Source organism: Canis lupus, chromosome 30 (assembly GCF_011100685.1).
Source record: "Canis lupus familiaris isolate Mischka breed German Shepherd chromosome 30, alternate assembly UU_Cfam_GSD_1.0, whole genome shotgun sequence".
NCBI lineage: Eukaryota > Metazoa > Chordata > Mammalia > Carnivora > Canidae > Canis > Canis lupus.
In genome coordinates, this window is record NC_049251.1 from 11803548 (window position 1) to 11831488 (window position 27941).

Below are 27941 nucleotides of genomic sequence, written 5' to 3' on the forward strand. Positions count from 1 at the left end.
TTCCTCTAAGTCACTCTTCCCTAGTCCTCTTTTCTTGGGGTATTTTTGTGGCTTCCCTTGCTTACATAATTTTCTGGAGTCTATCTTCTCCCCTACACCCCCTCGATGACCTCATTTTCTCAAAATGAGAAATCGCCTGATGGCTGCCTGTTCCTGGCTTATCCCAGTTGCTTACTCTTATCTCAGCAACAAATGGCTTACTGGAAACCTGGGCAAGGCTAGACTGGGCAGCCAGACCACAAGAACATATGCCTAGGGTTGACATCTAGAACCTGGTTGGAGTAGGGCATTAGAACTTGAGGCCGGGGAGGCTGGGTGCCACTTGAGGCTATTCGAGATCATGATGACACATCCCTGTGTCCAGTTGGACATGCACTTAACATTGTCTGGTGTCTGGTTTGGGCAAGAGTGATCATGGAGTTTTTAGGAGATCCTCAGGCCCTATCATGGCAGGGAGGGTAGGGCTGAGTAGAGAGTGTTACAGATAATCATGACCGCCATATCAACAACATCCTCTAGTCTGGCAAGGAGAGGTGAGTTAGGAGGGGGAAGATAAATACTTTGAGCAGTCTTTAGAAGGAAATAAGGCAGGCACTGGTGGGCCAGATTTGGGAATAAGTTAAGGTTGAGACTTAAGCGACTAGAGTTTAGGATTTAATCACTGGTTGTACACCTGGTGAGGAGCAGAGGGGCTGGAGGCCCATAGGCATGATGATATTAATAAGTAGGTAGATTAATAATTATCACATATTGCAAATGTATAATACATTCTTATGCTATAGTGCAAGCCCTGACTGTTTTTTCTTCCTTCCTACCTTCCTTCCTTCCTTCCTTCCTTCCTTCCTTCCTTTTTTCTTTTCTTTTCTTTCTTCTTTCTTTCTTTCTTTCTTTCTTTCTTTCTTTCTTTCTTTCTTTCTTCTTTCTTTCTCTTTCTTTCTTTCTTCTTTCTCTTTATTTTCCTTCCTTCTTTATTTTTTTTTAATGCAAGTGACTGATTTAACTCTTGATTGCTGAGGCATTAAAAATGGTCAAAGGAGGGGCACCTAGGTGGCTCAGTTGGCTGAGCATGTGACTCTTGGTTTCAGTTCAATTCATGATCTCAGGGTCCTGGGATAGAGCCCTGCATTGTTCAGAACAGAGTCTGTTCGTCCCTCTCCCTCTGTTCCTCCCTTTGCTCTCTTTCTCTCTCCCATAAATGAATAAAACCTTTTAAAAAACGGTCAAAGGACCAAAGAAGACACACAAAAGATCAACAGGTACATGAAAAGATGCTAATATCAGTAGTCATTAGGGAAATGCAAACTAAAACCTCATACCTGTTAGAATAGCCATCATCAAAAAGATAAGAGATAACAAATGCTGGCATGGCTGGGGAGAAAAAGGAACCCTTGTGCACTGTTAGTAGGATTACAATTTGCAGCCACTCTGAAAAACAGTATGGAGGATCCTCAGAAAAGTAAACATAGAACCACTATAAGATCCAGCAATTCCACTTCTGGGAGTATATCTAAAGGAAACAAAAACACTAACTTGAAAAGGTATTTGCACTGCCATGTTCATAGAAGCATTATTTATGTTAGCCAAGACACAGAAACAACTTGAATGTCCATCAGTGGATAAATGGATAAAGAAGTTGTGCTATGTATGTATATATACAGAATATTATTCAGTAATAAAAAAAATGAGGAAATCCTACCATTTGTAGTAACGGATGGAGCTTGAAGGCATTATGCCAAGTGAAAGAAGTCACACAGGGAAAGATAAATACTGTATGATCTCACCTATATATGGAATTAAAAAAAAAAAAGGCAACCAAACTCATAGGAAAAAGGATCAGATATGTGGTTACCAGAGGTGGGGGTGGGGATAAGGAATTAGAGGAAGGGGATCAAAAGGTATGAAACTTCCAATTATAAGATAAATAAGTACTTGGATGTAATGCACCACATGGTGACTGCAGCTAACCCTGCTGAATGATATACAGGAAAGATGCTAAGAGAGTAGATCCTAAGAGTTCTCATCACAAGGAGAAAAAAATTATTTTTTCTTTGCTTCTTTTCTTTTTATAGTAGTTATATGATATGATGAATGTTGTTAGTGGAAGCTATTGTGGTGATTATTTCACAATATATGTAAATCAAACCATTATACTCTACTGCTTAAACCTATACAGTAATATAGTGATACAGGTTAATTATTTTTCAATAAATATGAAAAAAAAAAGAGGCAGTCATTTAAAAGATGGCTATCTTGAATAAACACATTACCAGCCACATGGCTAGATAAAGAGCCAGGCTGTGGCTCCCTCCCACCACACCACTCAAAGTTCCATTGTTTTAGAGGTCTCGGTTGATTTCTACTCCTTGAACTGCTTGTTTTTCTCTTCCTGTACTTTTGATTCCCACTCTTAGGGGTTTAAAAAAATTTTTTTAGAGGTGGAGAGGTGCAGAAAGAGAATCTTAAGCAGGCTCCCTGCTGGGGCTTGATCTTACAACCCTGAGATCATGACCTGAGTCAAAATCAAGAGTCAGATGCTTAACCAACTGAACCACCCACGGTGTTCCAACTCACAACCCTGAGATCAAGAGTTGTGTGCTCCACTGTCAACCCAGTTAGTCTGGAGCCTCTCTATTCTTGTTTTAAATTCACCAGTAAAGAGTGAGCTTGTGAAACCCTAAGCACCCATCCTCTACCCCAATAGACACAGACCCCCAGGCCTGAGCTATGACCTCCCTGTGTGGTCCCAGGTGTGTCATGTAATTTCCAACACTTTAAGTAACAAACCTCATCTCTTTCAAAGTCTCCTGATGGGGGCATCTTGCAATCATAAGAAGAACCACAAGGGCTGGTCCAGCTACAACACTGATTATTAATGGGCTGAGACTGGCACACAACACATACATTTTCCATCTGCATCTTTTTCAGACCAGTATTGCTATCTGACTTCCTAATACCCACACAGACATTTTAATACACGAGGAAGCAGGCTCAGAGAAATTAAGAGTTTTTCCTCTGTAGCTAGTTAAGGATAGAGTTGGCACTGGGATCCTGGTTTCTGATCCAGCATTCTTCCACTTCTGTCAGAGAGATTCCTTCAGTATAGAGGGTTAGGAGCTAAAGGCATTTGCCCCGTCAGAAGAAATTGGGACCAATGAAGAGAGGCGCATAGGGCAGGGATGTGGAGATGGACAGAAACTCTCCCTGCCATAGGTCCTATTGGCTGGAAAACTTCATGACCCAGCAATTCCACTCCTAGATATATTCCCAAGAGGAATGAGTACATTATGTCCACCAAAGACAGGTGCGAGAATGTTCATTGAAGCTTTATTCAGAATTACCAAAAACTAGAAACAACCCAAATGTCCATCAACAGAAGAATGGATAAACACTTTGGTACATTTCTATAATGGAATACAATTTGGCAATGAAAATGAATATACCACTGATACACACAACAACATGGATGAATCACAAAGATATTGTGCTGAGTGAAAGAAGCCAGTTTCCAAAGAATACATTCAGTATGGCCAAACCTAATCCAGGGTGACAGAAATCACATCAGTGGTTGCTTCTACTGGTTGGGGGAGACTGTTGGAAATGCTCTATATCGTGACTTGGGTAATGTTGACACATGGACATGTAACTTTACGATTTGCACACTTTGCTGCATGCAAATTATACTTAAATTTAAAAAAATTAAAGCTCAGATTTTTAGGAAAGGGTCAGTTGCAGAAGGAAAAGAAAGTGTCTTAAAGAGCTGAGTATGGAGATGACATCCCAGGCTGCCTCCTGTGTGAGGTCACTAACTTTGTCTGAGTTGCCTAGGATTCAGATGTTTCCTAGGATAAGAGACTCTTAGTGGTAGAACTGGGAGTGCCCTGGGCAAACCGGGACAGCTGGTCACCCGGCTTCTGTGGAAGTAGGAAACTGAGAGGGAATTTTGGGTGTCTGGCAGACAGGCTGGACTCCCTTAGTCTCAGAGCCAAGGGGCTGCCCCACAGACTCAGAGAGGATCCATCAAAAGATCATGGTATCAGGCATTGCTGGTTGACTGCAGAAACATCAGGACTAGGGAGCCATCTTTGTTCTCTGGTTATTTTTCAGTGTTCCTGACCCTTTAAGAATAAGAAGGGGTCAGGGGTAGAGTTGGAAGGACAAGACCTCAGAGACTGAACAGAGGCAGTTTGACGGTCTAGGTTCCAAGTATCATGGCTTCTGAGCTAGGCTCTGAGGAGATTCTCACTTAGCCCTCAAATGCTGAGTCCAATACCAAAGCAATACATCAACTTTGTGCAAGGAAAGCAGAGATATGGGGACTGATCGGAGGCAGACACTATTATATCTCTTCACCTCTACAGATGTTACAAGGCAGGGACTGTCCCCATCCTACTTTTGTTTGCCATAACCTGCTGTGACTTTAGCTAGAGGGGTCTTCTCCACCTTCTCAGAGCATAGGACAGATGGGGCCAGGAGGGAGGGGCTCTTCTAGCTTCCCAGCTGAGGCCTGAGAAAGAAACTGCTGGTAGGGCTGGTCCACAGAGGGAAAACAGGAACCAGGAAGTTCTCAGAAGTTCTCATAGTGGTGCACGAAGTGGGCCTGGTCCAGCCTGTTGATGAGCTGACAGGCCTTCTCTACATTCTTGGTCATTCCTGGAGGGCCACAGCTGAACACCCCAATCTTCGGTACCTATCAAATGTGTTGAAAGGAATGGTTGCAGAGAGGAGAGGCCTGAAGGCTTAAGATGCTCACCCCCAAAAGGAAGCTGCTTCTTGAGCCTGCTGGAATGACCAAGGCATTGACCCCTAGTCCTAAAGAGGAGGCTTGAGTTGGGGGCTGCAGGGGGTCAGGTCTGAAGCCTTCCTCCAACACCTGACCCTATCCTGGGGCTGACATGGGTGGTTCTCCATTCAGATTACAGCTGCAGGCTGCTTGAAGGCCAGGATATCCCAGCAGGGGAAAGCCAGGGTCCCAGGGCAGGTGGGGAGGGGCTGACCTGTGGGTGGACCTCCTGCAGGGACTTGAAGAATGGCTCAAAGGGAGGTCGGCCAAAGTGGGTGATGGAGCGCAGGCCCGTGAACAGACTCCGGTTCAGCACCTTCTGGAAGTGCCGCTCACAGATGTACTGGGAGATGGAGTGGAGGAGGAAGGTCACAGCCAAGCCAGGGTCAGCTCTTAGTCTAGATGGTGGCCCACCTACCTGCCCTGCCTGGCCGGCCCTGACATACCAGCATGGTGGTCCTGAGGTCAAACTTCTCAGCCAGCTGGGTGATGTAGATGTGCACGGACACCAGGTCCTGGTGGTCATTCTCCTCTACCTCCCGGATGATGTCAGCCAGCCACTCAAACTGCCGCTGGGTTCGTGTCACCCAGATGAAGTAGATCTGGGGATACATGGCTGGAGCTCAGGACTCAACTCAGCTGAAGGTTCCTCCACTCCAGATGCCTTCACCTGAGAGGCTGGAAAACCTCAGACCACCCACAGACACCAAAACTCTGGCAACCCCATAAGCTTATAACCAACAGACTCCAGCAGAGGCCCTTCTGTCCATAACTCCTTCCCTCCCTCAAATGTCAGGCATGTGGATAACCATGTATGAATGACTCAGAAGCCTCAGTGCCTAGGAGCTGAGGGCTTTTCCTCATATTACTCTGCTATGATGTGGGGACACAATCAGGCAGTCTGTCTCCATTCCTTCAAAGAATGGGAGAGAGACACTCACCTTTTTACAGAGCATTTGGCTGCCCAAGGATGACTTGAAGACCAGGTCTTTGAGGATAGAGGCAAAGGGGGTGACCCCAATGCCCCCTCCCACCAGTACTGACACCTCAAACTTATGCCATTCCTGATGGCCCTCCCCAAATGGTCCATCAAGGTACAGCTGCCAACCAAAGAGAGAGAGGAGATGAGCCTGGCCTGGCCTCAGCTCTGAGGTTAGAAATGGGGATGGGGCAGGGAAAAGAAGGACATAGGAACATTCTAGCATTTTCTGAGGTACCAGCCTGCTGTTGTGCTGGCTGGAGCATCTAGTCTCAGGGTAGAGGAGGTGGGAAGCCTTTGCCAATGCTGGATCCCCCAAAGTGATTCCCAGTGGTGGGCACCTTTGGGTATCTGGCACAGCCGTCACCCTTTGGAAGTGAGTAGGTCTCCCTGAGGCGAGTGGTCCAGGGCCCCACTGCCCGCATGTGCAGGCTGAGTGTGTCCTCATGGGGTGCAGAAGTCAGTGTGAAGGGGTGGTACTCATTGGTTCCCAGAGCCAGGCAGGCGATCCGCACCCACTGTCCTGACTTATACTCAAAGCCTTGGGGTCGCTGGAACTGCAGGTGGGTCACTCCTGGGGGTCATGAACAGGCAAGGGAAGGGATCAGAACGCTTGCTCCTAGTGCCTGAGGACTGGCAGATGTCCTGTCTTCTCCACACAACCAAGGTACGGGGAGTGGACATATGGTCTGAGCAAGTGGGGTTCCTGGAGGTGGGAGTTGGAGGATCCCTTTCTCTCTTTCCTGGGTAACCCAAGAGCTGGGTTTCTCTGCTCCTGTTTCCAGCTCCTCTCTTCTCCTCCACTCCTTATTCCCATGAAAGTCCTGGGCCCTAGACCACCTTCCTATCAGTCTACAGGTAGGGGACCTCGAGTTCCCCAAGGACCAATTCAGTGTTTACCAAACCTCCACCATCTGAGAATCAATTACTTTTGTGATGGGCCATTTCTACACACCTCTGAACTATTGTTTAATATTTTTCCTTAAATTGACTTACTTTTTTCAATTTGATTTACCTTGACAAACTTCAGATTGCTAAAATGGGTAGAAAACCAGTATCATGTGATCATGTATTCTAAATAGAAGGCAGTATATTTTATCAAATTTTCGCTGGGTACTGTTTGGTACCTGACCATAGCTGAGCTTCAGGCCCATTCTCTTTGTTTAAAAAGTTGATTTGAAGAAAAAAAATGTTGATTTGCAAGTACTGGAGAGTACAAAAGGCATACAAAGCTCCATGCTGAGGCTTTGTCCTGGAGTAATCTTAATTGACATAAAGTTGAAATGAGGTTAATTTTCTTACTATGTTAGTTCTGAAGATTAGATGGTCCTACAACACCTAAAATCATCTTCTGCCAGCCTCTACAGTGATGTGAATTGCCACTTTGGCCAACACAGACTCTCAAAATGTGGGCCTATTGCCCATTTCTGAAGGGGGGATAGTTATTCTAGAAGAAGGGATGGGAGGGGTATTTATGATTCCCCAAGCCCTACCCAGGCCACACAGGAGGTAGTCTGTGTCGTCCTTAAACCTCTTTGTATGCACTCTCAGCTGCCTCTTCTCACAGTCTCTTCTCATTGTTTGCAAGGCCTCCTGGGGGCAAGCATAGCCCTTTCTGGGGCTCTGTTTGCATCAAGAAAGCCTCTTCCCCAAGAGGCTACCAGAAGCCCCCATTGTGGTCTGGAGGCCTGGAGAGCTGTCTCCACACACCTCGTGAGTTGACTTCCAATGCTGTCCACCTGGGGTCAGGCTGGGCCTGGTACCTGAGGGCAGCAGCTCTGCCTTCACCACGCTGATCTCCACCTTCTTCCGGCTCAGGCTCACCAGCTTGTCCCCCACATAGATTAGTGCCGGGACCAGGAAGTAGATGTAGAAACGTGGCAGCTGGATCAGGCCAAAGCTGCCATGGATGATGAGCTGGAGACATGGCCAGTTAGTACAGCTCAGGCAGCCAGGCCCCCTCCCTGAACTCCCCTTGCCTAGACACCTCCTGACCGGCCCTCACCTGGGCTGGGTAGACAAAGCCAGTATAGACTTCAGAGGCTGGGGTCTTCGATCTCAAGGTCTTACCCTGAGATCTGAGGTCCAATTCAGCCTGCTCCCTACCCTCATCATGAGCACTCATCCCTGCCCCATGGCCTGTCCCTGCCCAGAGGAAGCCCTTACCAGCACGTAGAGCACAATGTAAAGGTGGTGGGTCAGCCAGAAGCCCCGGAAGCTGCGGCGCCGGAAGTGGTGGGAGGCGAAGACATACATGATGGCCAGAACCAGGAGCAAGAGCACCCCTGTCATGCCTGAGAGCAGTGGGGACTGGCTCAGAGAATATTCTCAGGACCTCAGCATGAGGTGAGAATACAACAGAGCATTGCCCCCATTCTGCCCTCCTTCTCTGACCTCCCTGGCCCAGCTTGTCTGCAGGGGCTGCAGCCAGGGCTTGACATGGAGACTAGAAAGAAACCACGACCACTACAAACAAGCAGGTATTCATGTTAAGTGGAGATCCTGAGATAGAAGCCCCACACCCTACAGACAGCCCCACTCCCTACCTGGGACTGTTTGGAAGAACCACCAGTAGAACTTTTGGGGAAGCTGGGACCTGTAGGGCAAAGATATATGGAACTTCTGTTTGGGGCAGGACTGGCTCCCCCACTGTCACCATGTGACTCTGCTCCTGCTGGCCCTGACTGCTAAGGTTACTGGGCCTCCACTCAGATGGCCAGGGATCCATCTGAGGGACATGGCCTCCATAGAGCCTCCCACAGCTCTACCCTCTGTTATCTTGGCAATTTTTCCCCGTGTTATCTTGAACTCTCCTACCACAGCTGACATTTGCTTCCTTGACTGCTTCATATTCTGTAAGCTCTATGGGGGCAAGGGTGTGGCTCTGCTCATTGCTCTAATCCCTTTGCTCAAACAACGCCAGGCTGAAGTAAATCCCTTTGCTCAAACAACACCAGGCTGAAGTAAATACTCAGTAAGTATTTGCTGAATGACTGCATGAATTTATCCTGCCTATTCCCTGGCACCTGGATGGTCACATAAGATGTGCTCCATAAATGTCTGCCCAGTGAATGAATGATAGGCTAAGATACCAAGCTCTGTGCCAGGTAAGTGTGGGGAAAGGTCTCCAATTCAACTCTCAAATGTCTTTCTGGGCTAATCATGGCCAGCTTGCTTCCAGAGCAAGGAAGTCACCTTTCAGCTTCCCCCACCAGGCTTCTCACTCTCATTCAATGAGAGAGTGGAGTTAAGTGCCATCTATTTCTTTTCCATTATACCCTTCGGCCTGCTCCTAGTGTTCCAAGGGGGAACCCTCCCCAGAACTGACCCATCATTCATGAAGATGTTGGGGAAGATGCAGGCCAGCAGGCTGAGGGGACTGACTGAGAAGATGAAGACATTGACTGCATGGCCAGCACTGTGCAAAACTGAGAGAGATCATGTTAGAGATGTCACTCGGGGCCAACTCTTCCTCCTACCCGAGGGACTGTTTCCCTCCCAGCTAGACCCAGGGGGTTGCAACAAGGGAAGGGGGGATGCCCAGGAGCCACGGACTGGCCAGGACAACAGCAGCCATGGCGATCCAGCGATGGAAGTCCACAGCGGCATCGAAGGGCACGTAGCGGTTGAGGAAGGTCTCTCGCAGGAAGGTGATGAGGTTGCGGCACATGGTGAGCAGGATGTAGGAGAACATGAAGGAGATGCTGGCGGCTGTGCCCCGGGACAGGATGATGCCCACAAAGGTAGTCTCTGCGATGCCCGAGGGTGGCGAGGCAAAGGCATAATCTGGGCAGGGGTGGTGGGGGGATCAGCAGGGCACAGAGGCTGGGGTCAGACACCTGGGCTCTCCACATCTCCCTCCCCACTGCCCATAACCTGGAGCTCTCACAGTAGGCACGCTCTGCAAACAGGCCGGCACAGATGGCTGAGAAGACCACAACGCATACGATGTGCCGCCGGTAGTTCTCCACGAAGCGCTTGTACTGCCGCAGCTTCTGAGCCAGGAGGCCACGCTGCATCTTCTCCTTCAGTGCCTCCGTGTACAGCCGGGGTGTGGGCCCCACCACCCTGCAGCCATGGGAGGCGGCTGGCCCTAAGACCAGGGCACCCCAGCCTCCCCTAAATGCCATCCCACAAAGGAGACCTAGTGACCTGGCAGGGCTCAGGATGGGCCAGAACAGATGAAGGAAGCAGCTTATGGGAAGTTAACTCCTACCCTCCTCCAACTTTTACCTAATATTTATTTGCTCCATCTACTCACTCTTCTGTCTTCCCACTGCTTCACGTTATCTTCCTCCTGCTCATTCCGTCCTTCCCTCCTGCTGTTCCCACCCCCCACTGCCCCTGGCCTTGCTGCTGTGCCCAAGGCAGGCAGGAGCCAGGAGGCCCCTTACTGCCATCTCTGTATTGTATCTGAGGGCCAAGCCTCTTGCCTGAAGACTAGGGTGCAAAGGCTGGAAGATGTTGAAGGATCATTAGGCTCTGTGGCCCACGAGTCAGGTCAGGGACACGTGGAATGAGATACATGATGGTTCCTTGTGTGTCCAGGAAGGGTGGACAGGGCCCAGAGACTTTGAGACTTTTCCCCATGCTTCCTTGGACCCAGGGGTCTGGAAAATACTCACTTTTTTCCAAACCTCTTCTTCAGCCCAGGGCCTCCCAGCTCTGGGGCTTCTGAGGCAGAGAACTCCAAGTCCTGGGAACAGGAGCTGAGAAACGGAAAATGGGGCTTGTTCTCCCCTTGTCTCTGTGGCCAGGAGAAGAACCACCAGACCAGAATTTCAGGAGATGGGGATGGATCCTGGGACCCATCCCTGCCCACAGAAGCCGCCTGTAAAACTGGGCAGAGAGAAGCCAGGCAGGAGATGCAAGGCAGAATGAATAAAAGATTCTGTTGCTGAGAAGGATTCTGTCCTGGAGGGGCAGGGAGAGAGCCAGGCTCCTGAGCCACATGGGGACATGGGGTGGGAGAAGCACTGGAATTTGAACCAGGATCATTCATGTACTAGGAACTTCTTTCAGAGGGCAAATAGCTGATTCCAGGGACTGACTCAGCCAGCACTACTTCCTTCATTTCTCTTCAGGGAACCTGGCTGAGGGGACCTGCCAATGCTCCATTCCTGCTCACCGTTTCCCAGGAGTTCGAGTGATGAATGAGACTCGGCAGCTGATGTTTGGTTTAAAGATGTCTCCAACACCTGAAGAGAAGAACGAGAGTCTTCTCCAGGAAGGCTGCCACAGCACTTGCCAGAGACTTGATCATGTTCTCATCTCTCGTTCCAGTCTTGTTCCCCTCACTACCCACCCTGAGTACCCATTGGACACAAGGCAGCCACTGCTAGACAAGGTGGTGACTTGGTACCATTAGAAAAGGAGACCACCGCATCCTTTGTATAAAGAAAATAATGCCTCTTCATCTGACTAGATACACCCCAGGCCCATGTGCATGAGCTTAGTGAGTGGCATGTAGGCTAGATTTCAGCCCACCCCCTGATGTCTCGGTAGGCATCTTTGTGCAGTGAACAGATTGCACAGCTGAATGTGACACCCTTGATTACATGTATCTGGCTCTATACTAGGCACAAAAGACTTGGGGAGAAATAAAACCTGGGTGATTCTATCCACCAGTAACTCTCATTTTGAAGGAACATCTCTCCCTGACTCCTACCATTTCTTACATACTCACACACCTCCACCTCACCTCTGACGCAGAGCTGCGTACGGCGGAGCTCACTGTCATGATCCCGCAGCATGAAGTGGAAGTCCTCCCACGTCAGTTCCTCCTTGTCCTGGAAGCCTGACTCCCGGAACATGGACTCTACCACCTCAGTCAGCTGGGCCTTGGACAGGCAGTTGTTGGAGATCTCGATGAAGGACCTGGAGGAGGAGGAAAGACAGAGCAGCCTGTCATCCAGCAAGGTCAGGTTCAGGCAGGTGCAGGGTGGGGCGGGCCCTAGATGATCTAATGTGGTTACCAGTGACCCGGGAAATGGCACAGAGAAAGTGTTCATCCAGCCTGCAGCTAACATGAAGCTGGGTGGGGTGGCCAAGGGTTTGAAATTGAAAGTGACCTTGACCAGTTAGAGAAAGCAGCCCTCAAACAAGGGGGCATTGAAAGGTAGGATGAATGTCCACTTAGGGTAGGGACACGTCCAGATGGGCCACAGGCTTCTCATGTGGCAGGCTCTCTGCCCACTCTCCTGTGTTAACGCATCCCATGCCACCGCTGGCTTCCCCCTTTCACAGTCCAGTGGGGGCATAGACAGCCCGTGGGGGGGGGGGGCAGGAGGAGATATAGCTACATTGGCTGTGCTTCCTTGTGCCAGCACTTCAGGGTACAGAGAGGAGTGTCTACACACCCCATCTGATATAGCACCCAGAGTGACAGAGGCAGTGGCCACACTCTTTTCTCAGGCTGTGCTTTGGGACAAAAACAAAACAAGCATGCACATTTGCGTGAGTCCAATAGAAAGATACCTTTGTGAGCATGGCAAAGCAAGCACATTAGAAAAACACATCATCCAAGTGAGACTGAGCAGGATTCACAACTGAGTACAGGCGGAGAAGGTGGATGCTCTGTCCTGGGAGACAGGGACCTTCTCCTAGATTTCCTAGAGCCTCACCCAGGCCTGGGCCTGCAATGGCACACCCATGGAGGGATGGACAGCAATCAGCTTCACCCTAGCCTTTAAAGATTGATTGATTTGAGAGAGAGCTAGTGGGGGGAAGGGCAGAGGGAGAAGGAGAGACAGAATCTTCCAGCAGACTCCCTGCTGTGCAGGGAGCCTGACTCAGGGCTCAGTCCCACGACTCTGAGATCAGTACCTGAGCCGAAATCAAGAGTCCGATGCTTAACTGACTGAGCCACCCAGGCAGCCTCACCCTAGCCTTTTAGACACCCATGTCCAGTTGTGGTATCTGGGCTATAAGAGGGATGCAGCAGTGAGGGGGAATGCTGAGAGCAAATGGAAAGGCTTAAGGTAGAAAAGATAAAAGACTCTGCACTGTTTTATGCATTCTATTTATTCATTTACTCATCTACTCCACCCAATTAAGATTGTATTGAATACCTGCTATGTGCTCATCACAGTGCAGAAGAGATGGAGTCAGTGGGAAACAAAAGAGAAATAAGAACCCTGTCCTTATGGAGCTGAAGGGGACTGTGTTACTGAAACAGTGTCTTAAAGAATAAGAAGTCTATGCATTCAAAACTGGTCTTTAGCAGCACACCACAACCAGAAATAGCTTAAGAAGCAGGAAGAAAGGGGGGCTAGATTATAGGAGAACTTCCCATGTTTCTCCTCCTGCATGTCATGGTGATTAATATTGGAAGAGTGACCAAGATCATCCATCCTCCATCCATTATTTCACAACGTAAAGCACAGTGTTAGGGTATGCAAGAGTTTACAAAGATCCAAAGGCATCCAAAAGGGGCTAGTAGACATTTGTTATTGGTCATGTGGGTTCGGTTGTCACTGTTGTTTGTTTGTTTGTTTGTTTTTAGCTGGGGAAGGAGAACTTTCTGGCTGGTATAGACAGTGCAGATAATAGACCCTCCTGGAGGCAGAGGCCTGGCCAGATACACTTATGAGGCTGGATGCTCTGAGAGCCTAGGATGCAGTAGCTAAGCCACCTCTCAAAACAGATGGTCATATAGCCTCCTCACCCACCCTCCTCTGAATTGACGTGTTTTCCTGTTTCAAATAGCAGGGAGTCTCAGAACTGGAAGGGCCCACACTGTACCGCATCATGGTGAAAAACTCATCCTTGGAGAGGAAGCCATTTGCATCAAGGTCATACATGGTGAACATCAGGCGAGACTTGTCCTCTGGGGAGCCTGGAAAGAGAAAGGGGGATGCAGATCACTTCTATGCTGAAAGATTGCTGGTTCCTGGAATGGCCCACCCTCCCTCTACCTTTCATAAAGACCACCAGGATGTCCAGAAACTCCCGGAAGGACAGGTAGCCGTTGCCATCTTTGTCAGCCAGAGAGAACATGGACTCCACAAACATGTCCTGGGGCTTAAGGCCCAGGGACTCGGCAAACTCAGCTCTGCTCAGCTCGCAAGTCAGGGCCTCCCGCACCTTCTGTGATGAGTTCAGGGGCAGGGTCCCTGCATCTGCCTGGTCGATGTCCAGCACCTGTATTTGGGCAGCAGAGGGAGAGAGATAAGGAGATGAGGCCTGGGCTGGATGCAGTTCAGTGACCCTTTATATCTCCCCAAAGCCCAATTCAGAAAGGGTGAGCCCTAGTGACTACTCCTGGCCCTTAGTTATACTTCTGCCTTGGGCTTCTGCTCTCCTGTTGAGGGGGTGACTCAAACCTCTAGCAACTAGCCCATCTTCTCCTTGGACCCAAGATCTGGGAGCTTTACACAGTAGGGATGGGATGATGTTAGGTCTGTAGCAGGGCAAGGGGGGAATGAGAAAGGGCAAAGTTTGGGATGCAAAATGCAAAATGAAAGAGCCTATACTGGGGACAGAAGAGGAATAGACAAGGGTGGACAGGCAGGAAGAGGCTAGAGATATGTTCTCTTATCTTGCCTGATTTGGTCTCTGCCCATCATACAAAAATTTTAAAAGTCATATATGTGTAACTACCATTTGTTAAATGCCTACAGTGTACCAAGCACTTGGATAAAACACTATACACAGAACAGTGTTTTTCAAAATGTAAAGCCCCCTGGAGGGCTTGTGGGCCCCAACCACAGAGTTTCTGATTTACTAGATTTGATGGGGAGGTTTTAGATTTCTAACAAATTCCCAAGTAAGGTGGCTGCTGCTGGCCCAGGGGCCACACTTTGAGAACCACTAATGTAGACTATCTTACTGAAGTGTCACAACAACCCAAGGTGATGGATCCTATCTAAATCATTGTTTTATAGATGAGGAAATGGAGATACAGAGCAGAGACGATGGGACTAGCCCAAGGTCAGGCAGGGAATGAGTGGCAAAGCTACAATCCAGTCAAAAGTGTCTGTCTCCAGCCCAGAGAGCAGAAGCTTAGTTTACCCCATGTAGGGTCCTGTCCAGCCCAGCTTCCCTCCAACCCCTGGGCCAGGTCCTGTCTCCAAAAGATACAGCTATGGCACCTGGGCAAACAGGTATCTGAAGAAGATCTCCAGGATTCGGCCCCGCTGCTGCTTGGTCACAGCTCTTCTGAACAGCTCATTCTCTCTCATCTCAGCCACGTCAAGGCCCAGAGACCACTGCACACAGAAGTCCTGCAGATGCTGCACAAAGGTGCCCCGCTCTTCCTCAGAGTTAAACAGCAGCACCTGGGTAGAAGGAAGCCCGTGCCAGTGCTCAGAGCTCCAGCTCTGGTCCAGTCTCCCCTCAAAGGGACCTTGAGTTTAGGGAAGGGGAGAAAAGCTGCCCCCTGCCAATCTATCCAGGCTGGAACCCAGTGAGTAGACCAAAGGGTCAGAGGGAGGGTCATGTTGAGTGTGGGCTCTCCCCAGCATTGCCTTCACAAGGGAGCTCTGTAGCTGGGGAGAGGGCAAGCTGACAGGACTTGCTCTGAGAGGGGAGATACATAAATAAGCATTCCAGGTAGGGGAGGCAGGAGGGGCCATACCAGGTCATACTCCTTGGGGATCTTGAGTAGCAGGGTATGGCATCCACGGTTGCTGGACAGTATGAGGTTGACCTGCTGGGGGGGCTGCAGCTGGACAGTGCGGAGCACAGACAGCTTTCTGTCCAGGACCTGCAGTCGCCTGTCTGGGAGCAGCTGGATGGTGATGGGATAGCTTTTCTCCCTGGGGCCTGGCCACTCCATCGCTGGGGAAGGGACAATTGGGCAGAGAGTTCAACAGAGGTACCCAGGCCCCTAACCTCAAGCCAATTCCACTCTACCAGTCTGAGCAGGCACCCCAAAGCCTGGCTTTAACCTCATATCTGTAACCTGGCTTTTCTCCCAGGGCCCCCAATCTGACCCCCACTCCCGTCTCTCCCCTCAGCCCCATCTCACCTGGCACACCGTCTTTGGCTGCTTCTTTCTTCACACTCTCTTTGCCTTTCTTCTGTAGCCTTTTGCGCTCTCGGCCTCGGAAATGGGCCACCACCCCAGAGATAAGCAGGCTCACTGAAAAGGATCAGAAGGAACCAGTGGGGAAGGGCCCCTTTGCCCACAGCTTCACTGAAGGTTCTACTCTTGCCCCTCCCTTCACAAGGTCCCGTGCACCTGGCTTCAACTGCAGCGAGAAGCTAGTCCCACAGACCAGCACATTATGAGGGGCAGGGACAATCAGAGGGCAGGGCAACAGCCAGGAGAAAAGAGGTGGGTGAGGGTGTGAAGGGCTCACCTAACGGAAGACAGCAGAGGGCCACAATGGTGATGCCAAAACCAGGACCGCTGCCCTCAAAGTAGTCAAACACGGTTAGGGGCACACATTGGGGCAAGCCTTGAGTTGTGAGCTGCCGAGGCTGAGGGCAGGGGGCACCTAAGGGAAAGGATACAGAAGATCTCAAAGTCTGAGCATCTCACTCATAGGTCAGGTATTCTTCTCTCTCCTGTAAAGAACCAGGTACCCTTCTCCTTCCCAGGCCCACCTCTCTGGAGCTTGTTCCCCTCAAAAAGTCTCCTTCCATATCCTGTTCTCAGTATCCATCCCAGCTTGACCACAGAGTACAGCCTGCAAACCAGTCTAGTCCCTACGAGGGGAGGCAGCCTAATGCACGCTTCCCAGTGCAGTCACCCTCATGCAGGCTTCCCTGCATACAGAAGGGACTTCCTGGCACCTGGCTCCCTGGACAGGACCAAAGTGATTCCCCCTCCATGCTTAGTCCTTTCTCTGGCTGCCATTCACTATGTTCTCCCAGGCCACCCACCGTCATGCCAGATAAAAACATTGGGTTGCAGAGCACTGTGGTTCACGTTAGTAACAGCCACCAGCACGTCCCAAAAAGTGGTGTTTTTTATTTCCGCAATTTCCTCTTTGGAGAATAGCCTGTTGGAGAAAGCCAGGAATTGTTGGCATGGGAAGGGGCTGCCAGCCTCCAGCAATCTCGGATCCAGGGACCCAGATGAGGAAAAAGACCCAGAAAGTCTGGGGGGAAGGGTGAGGCCAGCTGGGAATCAAAGGCCCTTGAGGCTGCTGACATTACACACAGAGGTTCTGGGGCTCAGGCCAAGGTAGAGTCTGAGGAAGGTGCGCCGGCAGACCTTACCCATTTCTGGTGTTCTCAAACCAATAGCGGTCACCATCCCGCAGCCTCACAAACTGGTCGAGGATGATGGCACTGAAGAGGGACCCGGGGTCCCCATGGCTCTCCAGAAGCCCCCCAGGGAGCAGCTCCAGCCTGGTCAGGTCCTGGTTGTACAGGGCAGCTGTGGCCTCCAGCACCTGGGGCATCACAGTAAGTGAGGAGTATGTGTGTGCACACACACGCATGTTTGTGTTAGGAAGGGCAGTCACTGTTGCTCCATCCTCAAACACAGGACTCCCTCAGCTTTCCGGCTTGCTGCTCAGGCCTGAGGGAGTCTCCTCTTCCTAGACAGCCCCCCTCAAGAGTGGCAAGTCTGATGGAAGGACAAATGTGTCTCCACCCATGGTGAGACCACTGTGAGGTGCCTGAGGACCATATCCACTACCCAGACTATCCGGCCCCAACAATGAGCAGTTTCAAGGTCACCCAATTGATGAGGAGGGCACCAGCAAGAATAGGACAATGGCACCCAACATAGGCCAGCCTGCAGGAATGGTACAGTGTAGCAGTGAGGAACATAGAACACACTCTAGAATCAGAGGGCTGAATTTAAATCCTGTCTCTATGACTGACTTACCAACTATGTCATTGGTAAAATAAGGGTAATGATAGTATCTACCCTATAATATTCTTGATATAGATTAAATGAGTTACATACGTACAGGTCTTAAAACAAGAAAGTTTTAGCTGCCATTGCCATCATTAGTATTTCTCACCTGGGCGTCCACATTGGGGTTGATATGACTCCAATTCCTGGGAATCTCCAACCCCAAAGCCATCAGGGCTTGGGTATAGCTGGGCAGCCCCATATCTCGGCCACGTTGGATACTGCTGGCCACATAGTCTGTGCGGGAGAACTTGCCAGAGCCAGGCCAGTAGTCTGATAAGGAGGGAGGACCAGGCTATAGACTGAATCCTCCTGACCCTTCTTTGTCCAGCAGCCTTACTTTAGGCTGTTGGAACTACCCATCCCAGCACTCCCAATATATGGGCCCATATCAACCTTGCCTCCATGTGGGGTCAATGTTACCATGTGTGATGGGAGGCAATTTTTCTGGCAAGAATCTTCCTCTGGGACTCAAGACTGTTCTAGTCACCAAGTAGTATATTCCCTGTCCTTTACCTCCTTAACCTCATGAAAGGGCTGGATGAAAAGCTTTAGAGACCTAAGCACCAAGGAGTTTGTGCTGTCACCCCTCCTCCCACTCTTAAGCATAGGTAAGTTAGAATAAAAACTACACTAAGCTCAAATTAAGCAAAAAAAAACCAAAATAAAATATTTTTTCTTCTATTTGCAGTGTGTGTATCTGTGTTCCCACATTGTAGATATTCTAGGGTCTGCCTGTTGATTCATCCAGAAGGATCCCCAGGCTTCTGGGCCTCTGGGCCCTTCTCCCCTCTGGTTCTTGAGCTCACCCCTCAAATCTTCAACCACTATCCTGTCCTCTAGCTCTGAAATCTGGGAGGCCATTCCCAGCAGGAGCTGATCCACCGCCTGGGCACTGTTCAGGTTGGCGTTCTGGAAATAAACAACACATTCAAGGTAGGCTCTTGGGCCTCTCCCCAAAGCCTGGCTCTTGTCACCCTGAACCACTGCAGTACCTCAGGACATAGAGCCCTTGGCCCATCCTAGACTCTTTTGAGCTGTTGTCTCCAGATAATTTTCTGATCCCTACTACCTGGAGCAACAACACCCGAGAAAGGGAATGGTTGCTTTTCCCAGCATGTGTGTCCAGGCTGACACTGACCCACCTTCCCATGACCCGGACCCCAGGCTAACCTCCCGAAGCCAGTAGCTGTTGCAGACCCTGAGAGCTGGGGAGCTGCCCAAATCCTTGGTCAGGACCATCTGGAAATGACAACTGGCATTTCTGAAATGGAGAATCAAGGATGAGATGAGAAATCAGGGAAAAAGCTGAGATGAGGTTGAGTGGGATGAGAGACTCAGAGGGGTATGGCCAGGACTGAGGACTGAAACTCTTTGAACGTAGCAGAGATGTGGCAATGTGTGTGGATGGAAGGTATGGGTTGTTCTTTGCCCACCTACAGTGGGAAGGTGGGGAATGAGAGTAACCCAACTGCTGGACAAATCCTGCTCTCAGCAACCAAAGTTCAGCCATTAGGAGGGATTGTTAAGATTGAAACTCCTACCCCAGGGTCCTTTTTAGGGTTCCAAATTCTGCTTCTCTTCCCCATTAAACTGTGGAGTTGTATAAAAGGCGCCAGGTCCCTGAGGAGCCTTGATTCTTCACCTCTGCCAGCATTCTACACCTCTCCCACTGTCAGCCCCTCCCTCACCTCATGTAGACGCCAGGGGGCACCATGGTGGAGAAGAACTGCTCAGAGGCCACCAGGAACTCTGGGGAGATGCTGGGGTCCAAGAAAGGATGATACCCTGCCCCATATGGTAATAAGAGAAATAGACTCCTTATCACATCGTGCCATACATGCACTTACCCTATGGATCCTATGGATCCTGGCCACCCCCACCCCCGGCCACTGCTCCTCTTCCATAATCCCGATATCTTAACCCAACTCCTTTACCTGTATATTTTGGGAGTGTTTTCTGCAGGAAGCTGGGCAGCCACTCATAGAGAGCAATGTTCTGAGGGTCAAGAGAGGGCAAAAGGGAGGCAAGTGCTGGAGCAGTCCCGCTGGAGGGACCTGAGCCCAGGGAAGCCTTAGGTGGGAGATGAGGGCCAGGCAGGGGCAGTCAGTCATAAGGGAGGCAAGTCAAACGGGACAGGTGTGGAGGCCTGTCCCCCACTAGGAACACGGGATGGGAGCAGGGACCACTAGCTAAGAAGCACAGCCAAGTCTCCTGTATAATAGCCCTTTGCCTGCCCCTCCTCCTTGGGGTCCATTCCCAGATGCTAGCTCCAGTTCTGGGGAGCAGCGTCCTCCTGGAAAGGGGCGTTTCTGGGGGCTGCTCATGCGAGGAACGAGGGCTCCGCGGGGCACGGTGGGGGTGGGGGGGTGGGGGGCAGGCGGGGGACGAGGGGAGGGCGTGTGACGGACCTGGTAGGTGGCAATGACCCTCTTGCGCGCGTGCTGGAACAGCTCCTCGTCCCCCCAGTGCGGGTGCTGGCGGGCCAGCCGCTGCGCGCACAGGTTGTGGTAGCGGAACCACAGCAGGCCCAGCGCCTGCAGGAAGGGGTCGCGGTTCCCTCGCTCCGCCCCGAAGGCTGCACGCACGCAGGGCCAGGGCCGCAGGGAGGAGATGGGCGGCGGTGTGACCACGGGGAGTGCCCCGGCCGCCGCCGCCCCCGCCCCCGGCCGCCCCCGCCCCCGCCCCCGGCCTCACCGTACAGGCCCCCGGGCCCGCGCTGGCCGCTGGCGGGGTCGGGCGCGCTCCACATGAGCAGGGGCGGTTGCGCGTTCCGGGGGAAGGCGGGGTCGGGCCCCGACGCCAGCTGCCCCCCGGAGAAGCTCCGCAGCGCGTCGCTCCAGGAGTGCGAGGAGCCGTAGATGGCGCTGCCGTCCAGCCAGCCCGTCACGGCGTTGGTCTGCGGGGGCACCGGGGGGCTGAGCCGCGCTGGCGGAGGCGGGTGTCCGCGGGCGAGGCTGTGGGAGGACCCGCACCCGGGAGCCCGCCTGCCTCGTCTCACCAGGTCCCGGGGGTTACTGGGGCTCTGTCCGCTCTCGGGGTCCCAGCGGCTCCTCTGGAAGGGGAGGACCACGTCCCCGCGCCCGTTGGGGTCGAACACCGGGTCCCCGGGCGGGATGCGGATGTTGAGGAACTCGGCTGGGCAGCCGGGTGTCTCCACGCTCACCAGGTCCGAGAGCACGTGGTAGCCTGTTGGCAAGGGGGCCAAACTGATGGGAATGGCCATTCCCCTTGGGCAGCGAGTTTCTCTAGGTTTCTTAAGAGTCAAAAGACATGTTGGAGTGCAAGCTCTACCACCAGCTCCGGGTCTTTTTTTTTTCTAATTTTCAGAGTGGGGATATAGTTTCCCCTCCACCCACCTCATAACATTGTTGCAGCAATCAAGATAATACGAGTGTAAGGGCTCCCCAAACTGATTCCCATCCCCCAACAGATTTTGCCTCCCCCTTTCTCTTCGCAGGAAAGAGGATATAATCATACTGGCAGGAGAGCGGTGGCGGAGGACTCAGCACCTAGGAGGTATGTATAGTGGCGGTCCAGGGACACTCCCAGGTTTGGAGCAAGGGGTAAGAGAAAGATCGGAAAAGCAAATATCCCTGAGTCGAGACACTCCCAAATCCCTCTGAGATAGAAAGGCTGGGAGTGCGGCTCAGTGCGGAGGAGGAGGTGCCTGGGAGGCTTGGGTCCGTCCCCTGCGCTCTTGCAGAGGGCCACCGGGCCCCTCTCCCCAGGCGCTGAGCTAAGAGACTGATCGCCCCCGTGTTCTCCCACTTTGCTCTCACCAAAGAAGACCCCCAGCACGGTGCGGTTGCGCAGGGATGCCTGCCCGGCCGGGCCCCGCGTGGCGGCGTCGCTCAGGAGGCGCGGGTTGGGCAGCAGGGGCTCCCCCAGGGCCTGGTAAACGCCGTCCGCGTAATTGGCCGGCACGCGGCGCTGCAGTCGGAAGCCTGTGCGAAGCGGGGAGCCGAGCTCTGTCCGGGCACTCCGTCCCCAACAAGCCCTCAAACCTCTCCCTACACCACGTCCGATCCCCATCCTCCCTGACGAGACCCTCCTTCCCGGGGTCTCCTGGTCCCTGGAGTGCGTAAGAGTTCCGGGCGCAGACAGCGAGGGGGCGGGGTGCGGCTGGCGGCGCGCTCCCCGCATCTCCGCGCGGGGTCTCCCGCCGCCCGGCTCTCCACTAGCCATCCCCCCAACCCCCTCCACCCTCACCCCCGCCCCGGACCACGGGACTCACCCGCTGCGCCCAGCTCGTGATGCCTCAGGTTGTTGAACCAGCCGTCGTAGCGCTGCACTTCCCAGGACAGTGGGGGTGAGTCCTGGCCGCCTGGGGGTCAGAGAGTGAGTGGTCCGCCCAGCGCTAGCCTCCCTGCGACCACGACCACCCGGGGACACGACGGCCTCGCCCGTGCTTCTCCCGCTCACAGAGCGCCCCCAACCTTACCCAAGAGGCAACACCTGAGCGGCTTTGAAGCTGCCCTGGGATATTTCCCATCCCGCTCCGTGTGATTTGACGGATCTTGTAGCTTGCCTGCATCTGTTCCTCCCGGTCCTCAGGAGGTACGGGGTGACATCCCGAAGCGAGGGGCGCCGGATACTTACCCGCGGGATCCAGGGATGCAGTCAGCAGAGCTCCCAGGAGCACCACTGCCTCTGGCCTTGCACAGAGCATGCTGAACCCGCTGCCTGGGAGGTGGGAGGTGAAAAGTGAGGGACGAGGAGCTAGTGTCCCCATGCCTGCAGCCCGCACTGGGGAAGAGGTGCCTCATGTTTCCACTTCTGGAGCAAAGCTTTTAGAAGCATCACCAAAGATCCACACCTGCATGCCACTCTTTTCAGGATACCTGGTAAACACTGACACTGGGTCCCCACTTTCTACCTGGTGGAAGAACTAACAGTGGCCAAAGGAACCCCCCAGGCCACTAGTCCTCTGAGGTTGGTCAGTCCCAGGCAGAACTTTACATCCAGCCTCGCAGCCACCTGCCCGCATCTCCACCCCCACCGGACAACCTCCAATCTCCATCCCCAAGCCCTCTGTAACTGCTTCTCCTAGAGGAGGCATGGAAGGGAAAGCCATTAGTGAGCTGGGAACCCATGATCTGCAGCCCCTCCTACTCTGCAGTGAATGCCTGTGCATGGACAAGAGGGATGGAAAGATCAGGCCCCAAACTCCTGTCCAACCTCTGGTTTAGGACCCCCATCTGGGGTCAGAAGTTTTTCTTTCCTCTAAGAATCTTTGCTTCTCTGCTCTCCTCCCAACCTCCATCTTCCCAACACAGTACCACCACCCCTGCCCCTCCCAACTCTGAAGATCCTTTGCCTCCCCAGCAGCAGTCTTACCCTCTTTTCTGGATCCTCTAAGGCTAGCTGCCCTGGTGTCCACTTGAGTCAGATCAATGCCAAGAGTCTGCATCTGGACAGGAAGCTCACCCTCTTGCTGTGATGGTAGGGCTCCCCTCATTTGCATAGCAGCCTCCACCCCTTATTTGCAGGATTTCTTCCCAACCCCACCCAGCTGCCAAGCCCAGACAATGGCCCAGCCAGCTGCCCTGGCTACTATAAAAGGGCTCCAGGTCCTGCACCGCTTACAAACACTGTGTGAACCACAGAGCTGCGAAAGTAACTGGCTATAGCCAGTGAGAAATAATTCCTCTCTCCTGCCTACCCGACCCCTCCTGGGGCCAACCCAGAGCACTTGAAGGCAGCCAGCCACTCTGCTTCCTTAGGGGTGAGTTGAGGAGCTCAGACTTGACCAGCCCATTGAGTCCTGTCCAAGAACACAGGAGACTGGGTAAAGAGAACTGGGATTCGGGCTCGGTTGCCAGGTTCTCACTTTTCCCTCTCCACCAGACCCAGCCTGGCCCGGTTGCAGCATGACTCTGTGGAATGGCGAGCTGTCTTTCTACCCCCAACCCCGGCATGCCCCTGGCTTCAGCGTCCCATTGCTCATCGTCATTCTGGTGTTCTTGGCCTTGGCTGCCAGCTTCCTGCTCATCTTGCCTGGGATCCGTGGTCACTCGGTAAGGAGATGCTAGATGCTAGGGCCTGAGGGTCATGGGCAGCTTGTCTCTCGAAGACATAGGACAGGTAATACTGTAATAAGGGCCTCCATGAATAGTCAGATGAAATGTTGAACCGGAGGAACATAGATGGAGCAGACCCAGAAATCTGGTGCAGCAGGCACTGCCCCCCCTCCCCCTACACCGCTGCCCAAAGACTGAGAGAGGTTGAGGCCCTGTACAAGACATTCTAGAGACTGATCCCACCTGGATCATTCAGGAGGCTGCTACAGAGAGTGGGTGCCCAGTCCAGGAATCCTGGGGCTACTTCTAGTCTTCACATGCTGCTGGAGTCTCCCTCCTCTCCTCAGACTGTGGCTGCACTCCAGTTTCAGCCTCCAAGTACTGACCAGTGGACCAAAAGGATAGAAACCAGTGGCTGAGACTGCTGTGTTTCACTGGTGTGCTGGGTTAAAATGCATGTGTATGGGCTCTCCCATCCTAGGAACTCGGGGACTCCCATGCAGGATTCAAAGTCGTAGCAGACTGGGTAGTTTTTGTTGGACTCCCCCTTCTCCTAGAACATAAGTTGTTTTTCAAGTCTAGGACTATCTAGCCTTCCTGAATCTTGCTCTGTATTGGTTTCCTTGGGAAACTGGTGCAACTAGGAATATCTGAGAGGCTGCATTCCCTCCTTCTCTACTTGGCAACAGGACACTGAGGCTGCCCTCTCCTGGGGTAGGTGACCTCAGCCTGCCTAGCACTTCTGGACTTACTGAGCCTCACCATAGTAGTGACTCAAGTAGCTGGCAAGACCAGGACCAGGAGCCAGATGGGGGAGGGGGGAGGGGGGGAGGCTGGTGGGAGTGAAGGTGATGGGACAACACCAGGCAGAGAGCCAGATTGCAGAGTGGACTGGGAAATGGGGTAGGGAGGCAGAAGTGCCTGGCTAGAAAACTTTGGAAATGCCAGTGGTTCAGAGGGACTTGCACAGAAAGCAAGACTGTAACTTCAAAACATCAGGAATGTAACTGGGAAAAGGGTGTGGGGCAGGAGAGGACAGTTGCAAGGGCACTAAAGATCTAGGTGGCATGGGGTCAAGGGAGGTCTTGGGGGCTCTAGTTGGGCAGTTACCAGGCCTGACAGAGGTTCCTGTTCCTGCAGCGCTGGTTCTGGCTGGTGAGAGTTCTTCTCAGTCTGTTCATAGGCGCAGAAATTGTGGGTGAGTGTGCTGTGCAATGGATCAGGAGAGGACCTGGGGTGAGGATGGAGGTGGGTGGAGGGCACCTAGGGAAATGGAGATTTGGGGTTTATTTTCCACTCTCTCTTCCCATTCTTTGGCTCTTTCTAGTGCCCACTCTTCCACCCTTACAGTGTCTACCACCTTGGACCCCTAGAGCCCCCATCTCTCTGTACAGTGTCCTGTCTGCCCTCCCACTCTGCAATTTCCTTGTCCTCAATTCTCTCCCTAATCCTCCCCCCCCCCACAGCCGTGAACTTCAGCGCACAGTGGTCAGTGGGAGGGATTAACACCAACACATCCTACAAGGCATTCAGTGCAGCACGAGTCAGCGCTCACGTTGGTCTGCACATCGGCCTGGAGGGGATTAATATCACACTCACAGGTGGGGGCTTGAACTTCTGGAGTAGCAGATGGGGTGGTGGGGGGAGTGCGGCAGGGGCAGCCAGAGGAAATCTCGGACCCCACAGGCTTGAATAGTTTTTGAATGGTTTCCTTTTTTTTTTTTTTGTTAAGCTTTTATTTATTTACTCATGAGAGACACAGAGAGAGGGGCAGACACAGGCAGAGGGAGAAGCAGGCTCCATGCTCCCCTGATCCCGGGATCACACCTTGGGCCAAAGGCAGACGCCCAACCGCTGAGCCACCCGGGCATTCCCTTGAATAGTTTTTAGTCCTCACGGATCCGTGTTCTCTCCAACCGCTGCCGAACCCATTTTTCCGCACACCCTCCCCCCTCCCATCCGTATTAGTTTAGCCGCGGTCCCGGATGGTGCGACCTCCCTGACCCCGGCCGCCCTCCCGTCGCAGGGACCCCAGTGCATCAGCTGAACGAGACCATCGACTACAACGAGCACTTCAAGTGGCGTCTGGGTGAGAACTACGCCGCGGAGTACTGGGACGCCCTGGAGAAGGGGCTGCCCGATCCAGTTCTCTACCTGGCCGAGAAGTTCACCCCGAGCAGCCCCTGCGGGCTGTACCGCCAGTACCGCCTGGCGGGCCACTTCGCCTCCGCCGCGCTGTGGTGAGCCTGGAGGCCCGGCCGGCGGGAGTGAGCGCGCGGGGGGCGGGAGCCGGGGGGCGCGCGGGGCGTGGGAGCCGGGGGGCGCGCGGGGGGCGGGAGCCGGGGGGCGCGCGGGGGGCGGGAGCCGGGGGGCGCGCGGGGCGTGGGAGCCGGGGGGCGCGCGGGGGGCGGGAGCCGGGGGGCGCGCGGGGGGCGGGAGCCGGGGGGCGCGCGGGGCGTGGGAGCCGGGGGGCGCGCGGGGGGCGGGAGCCGGGGGGGCGCGCGCGGGGCGGGAGCCGGGGGGCGCGCGGGGCGTGGGAGCCGGGGGGCGCGCGGGGGGCGGGAGCCGGGGGGCGCGCGCGGGGCGGGAGCCGGGGGGCGCGCGGGGCGTGGGAGCCGGGGGGCGCGCGGGGGGCGGGAGCCGGGGGGCGCGCGGGGGCGGGAGCCGGGGGGCGCGCGGGGCGTGGGAGCCGGGGGGCGCGGGCGCGCGGGGCGTGGGAGCCGGGGGGAGCGCGGGGGGGCGGGAGCCGGGGGGCGCGCGGGGGGCGGGAGCCGGGGGGCGCGCGGGGCGTGGGAGCCGGGGGGCGCGCGGGGGGCGGGAGCCGGGGGGCGCGCGCGGGCGGGAGCCGGGGGGCGCGCGGGCGTGGGAGCCGGGGGGCGCGCGGGGGGCGGGAGCCGGGGGGCGCGCGCGGGGCGGGAGCCGGGGGGCGCGCGGGGGCGTGGGAGCCGGGGGGCGCGCGGGGGGCGGGAGCCGGGGGGGCGCGCGGGGGGCGGGAGCCGGGGGGCGCGCGGGGCGTGGGAGCCGGGGGGCGCGCGGGCCGAGAATCCCCGCCTCTCGCAGGGACGTCAGGAGGCCCGCACAGGGCGTCGGGACCCAGGGAGACCCGGAGGGTTCCGCCTCGCGCTCGCCGTCCCTGCCCCTGTGGCTGGGGGGTCGGGACTCGGAGGAGGCGAGGCGGGGCAGCCAGTCACGGTGCGGCGCCCCCTCCGCAGGGTGGCGTTCTGCTTCTGGCTCCTCTCCAACGCGCTGCTCTCCATGCCCGTCCCGCTCCACGGGGGCCTGGCGCTCCTGACCGCCGGCGCCTTCGCGCTCTTCTCTACCTTCGCCTTCGCCTCCATCTCCAGCGTGCCGCTCTGCCCGCTCCGCCTCGGCTCCTCCACGCTCACCACTCACTACGGTGCCGCCTTCTGGGTCACCCTGGCCACGGGTGAGGACCGAGGGGGCGGATCCCGGGAGGCCCGGGGAGGGCACGGGACTCATACCGAGGTGCGCTTTCCCCGTTTACAAAATGAGTCCACATACTAGATCATCTGATTTGCTCCTCTTAATAGCTCCTACAAGCAGGCACTGTTATACCCATTTTCCAGAGGAGGCCAGGGGCTTCTGAAGGGCGCTTGCCCCAGTTAGCACATGAACTCGTGTATCACGTAATCCGTATTAGAGGTCTTTCTGCTGCATGTGCTGGGGGAGGAAATGCAAGGTGTAGCTCCCGGGAGATGGAAGCGGGCTGGCCAGGTTCTGGCCTGCAGACCTGACTACCCTGTTTCTTTCTGTCGGGGTCACCGCAGGCATCCTGTGCCTCCTCCTCGGAGTGGCCGTGGTGAGTCTCCACTACTCTCGGCCCAGCGCTCTTCGCACCTTCTTGGACCAAAGTGTCAAGAACTATGGTAGCCAGGTGAAAGGGAGCTTGCCTCTCATCCTCAACAACCCACTACATAAGCAATTTGGAGCCCTGGACTTAACGACCAGTACTAACCTTTGAGGGAGACTCAACTGCGGACTTCTCCCGGCCTCGGCCCTCTGCAAACCCGGTAGCAATACCTGCTGAGCTCTGGCCAGAAGAGCATGAGGACAGTCCCTGCACGGCAGGCTGGGCGCAGGGAAAAGCAGGCGGCCTCAGACATGCCGCTCTCCTGTGCCCTGAGAATGGTCTCCCAGGGCGAGCTGTAAATAATTTTTTTTTAAACTTGTTTCTGTTACATTCCATGGCTTTTCCAGGCTTGGGAAATATGAGTCGTCAGCCTACTTCCCTGGGTTGGAAGCAGTCTCTCAGCCTTGCCACAGGCTCTGGGAGAGGGGCGCCCTCTAGTGAGCCCAAAGGGAACCCACAGGAGCCAGCATCTT

At 54.0% G+C, this 27941-nt stretch overlaps 2 protein-coding genes across 4 annotated transcripts; one reads left to right on the forward strand and one right to left on the reverse strand.

Moving 5' to 3' along the window:
• Positions 1-3305: 3305 nt before the first annotated feature.
• DUOX2 (dual oxidase 2) lies at positions 3306-24028 on the reverse strand. 2 transcript variants are annotated; one of them, XM_038580296.1, is made up of 35 exons: positions 23841-24028; positions 22915-23643; positions 22177-22260; positions 21812-21901; positions 21357-21521; positions 20576-20763; positions 20272-20473; positions 19986-20152; positions 19512-19572; positions 19266-19362; positions 18748-18838; positions 18384-18486; positions 17684-17847; positions 16929-17104; positions 16590-16708; positions 16064-16201; positions 15730-15843; positions 15337-15539; positions 14852-15037; positions 13676-13901; positions 13503-13596; positions 11461-11636; positions 10888-10957; positions 10385-10468; positions 9649-9827; positions 9315-9545; positions 9088-9187; positions 8306-8355; positions 7926-8053; positions 7523-7676; positions 6101-6333; positions 5722-5880; positions 5227-5382; positions 4995-5123; positions 3306-4687 (listed from the first exon to the last, which is right to left on the reverse strand). In XM_038580296.1, exons 2-35 carry the CDS (start codon positions 23039-23041, stop codon positions 4565-4567), a joined length of 4767 nt encoding a protein of 1588 aa, XP_038436224.1. In that variant the 5' UTR covers positions 23042-23643; positions 23841-24028; the 3' UTR covers positions 3306-4564. The 2 variants fall into 2 exon arrangements, with proteins under 2 accessions (XP_038436224.1, XP_038436225.1); XM_038580297.1 differs by lacking the exons at positions 22915-23643; positions 23841-24028 and adding an exon at positions 22756-22884.
• On the forward strand, positions 23152-27787 carry DUOXA2 (dual oxidase maturation factor 2). Of its 2 annotated transcripts, none has more exons than XM_038580301.1 (7): positions 23152-23302; positions 23425-23594; positions 24738-24795; positions 25064-25198; positions 25624-25837; positions 26810-27024; positions 27386-27787. In XM_038580301.1, exons 2-7 carry the CDS (start codon positions 23448-23450, stop codon positions 27577-27579), a joined length of 963 nt encoding a protein of 320 aa, XP_038436229.1. In that variant the 5' UTR covers positions 23152-23302; positions 23425-23447; the 3' UTR covers positions 27580-27787. The 2 variants fall into 2 exon arrangements, with proteins under 2 accessions (XP_038436229.1, XP_038436230.1); XM_038580302.1 differs by having other exon boundaries at positions 26942-27024.
• Positions 27788-27941: the final 154 nt, after the last annotated feature.

Bases quoted from the DNA above. Each gene is read 5' to 3' on its own strand.
- DUOX2 (XM_038580296.1), bottom strand. From the start codon at position 23,041: ATGCAAATGAGGGGAGCCCTACCATCACAGCAAGAGGGTGAGCTTCCT. The intron at 18,839-19,265 runs GTGAGGGAGGGG...TCTCCATTTCAG, and splicing joins CCCCCTGGCGTCTACATGAG to AAATGCCAGTTGTCATTTCC. The intron at 9,546-9,648 runs GTGAGAGCTCCA...ACCCCTGCCCAG, and splicing joins GTTTGCAGAGCGTGCCTACT to ATTATGCCTTTGCCTCGCCA.
- DUOXA2 (XM_038580301.1), top strand. From the start codon at position 23,448: ATGACTCTGTGGAATGGCGAGCTGTCTTTCTACCCCCAACCCCGGCAT. The intron at 25,838-26,809 runs GTGAGCCTGGAG...CCCCCTCCGCAG, and splicing joins TTCGCCTCCGCCGCGCTGTG to GGTGGCGTTCTGCTTCTGGC. The intron at 27,025-27,385 runs GTGAGGACCGAG...GGGTCACCGCAG, and splicing joins CTGGGTCACCCTGGCCACGG to GCATCCTGTGCCTCCTCCTC.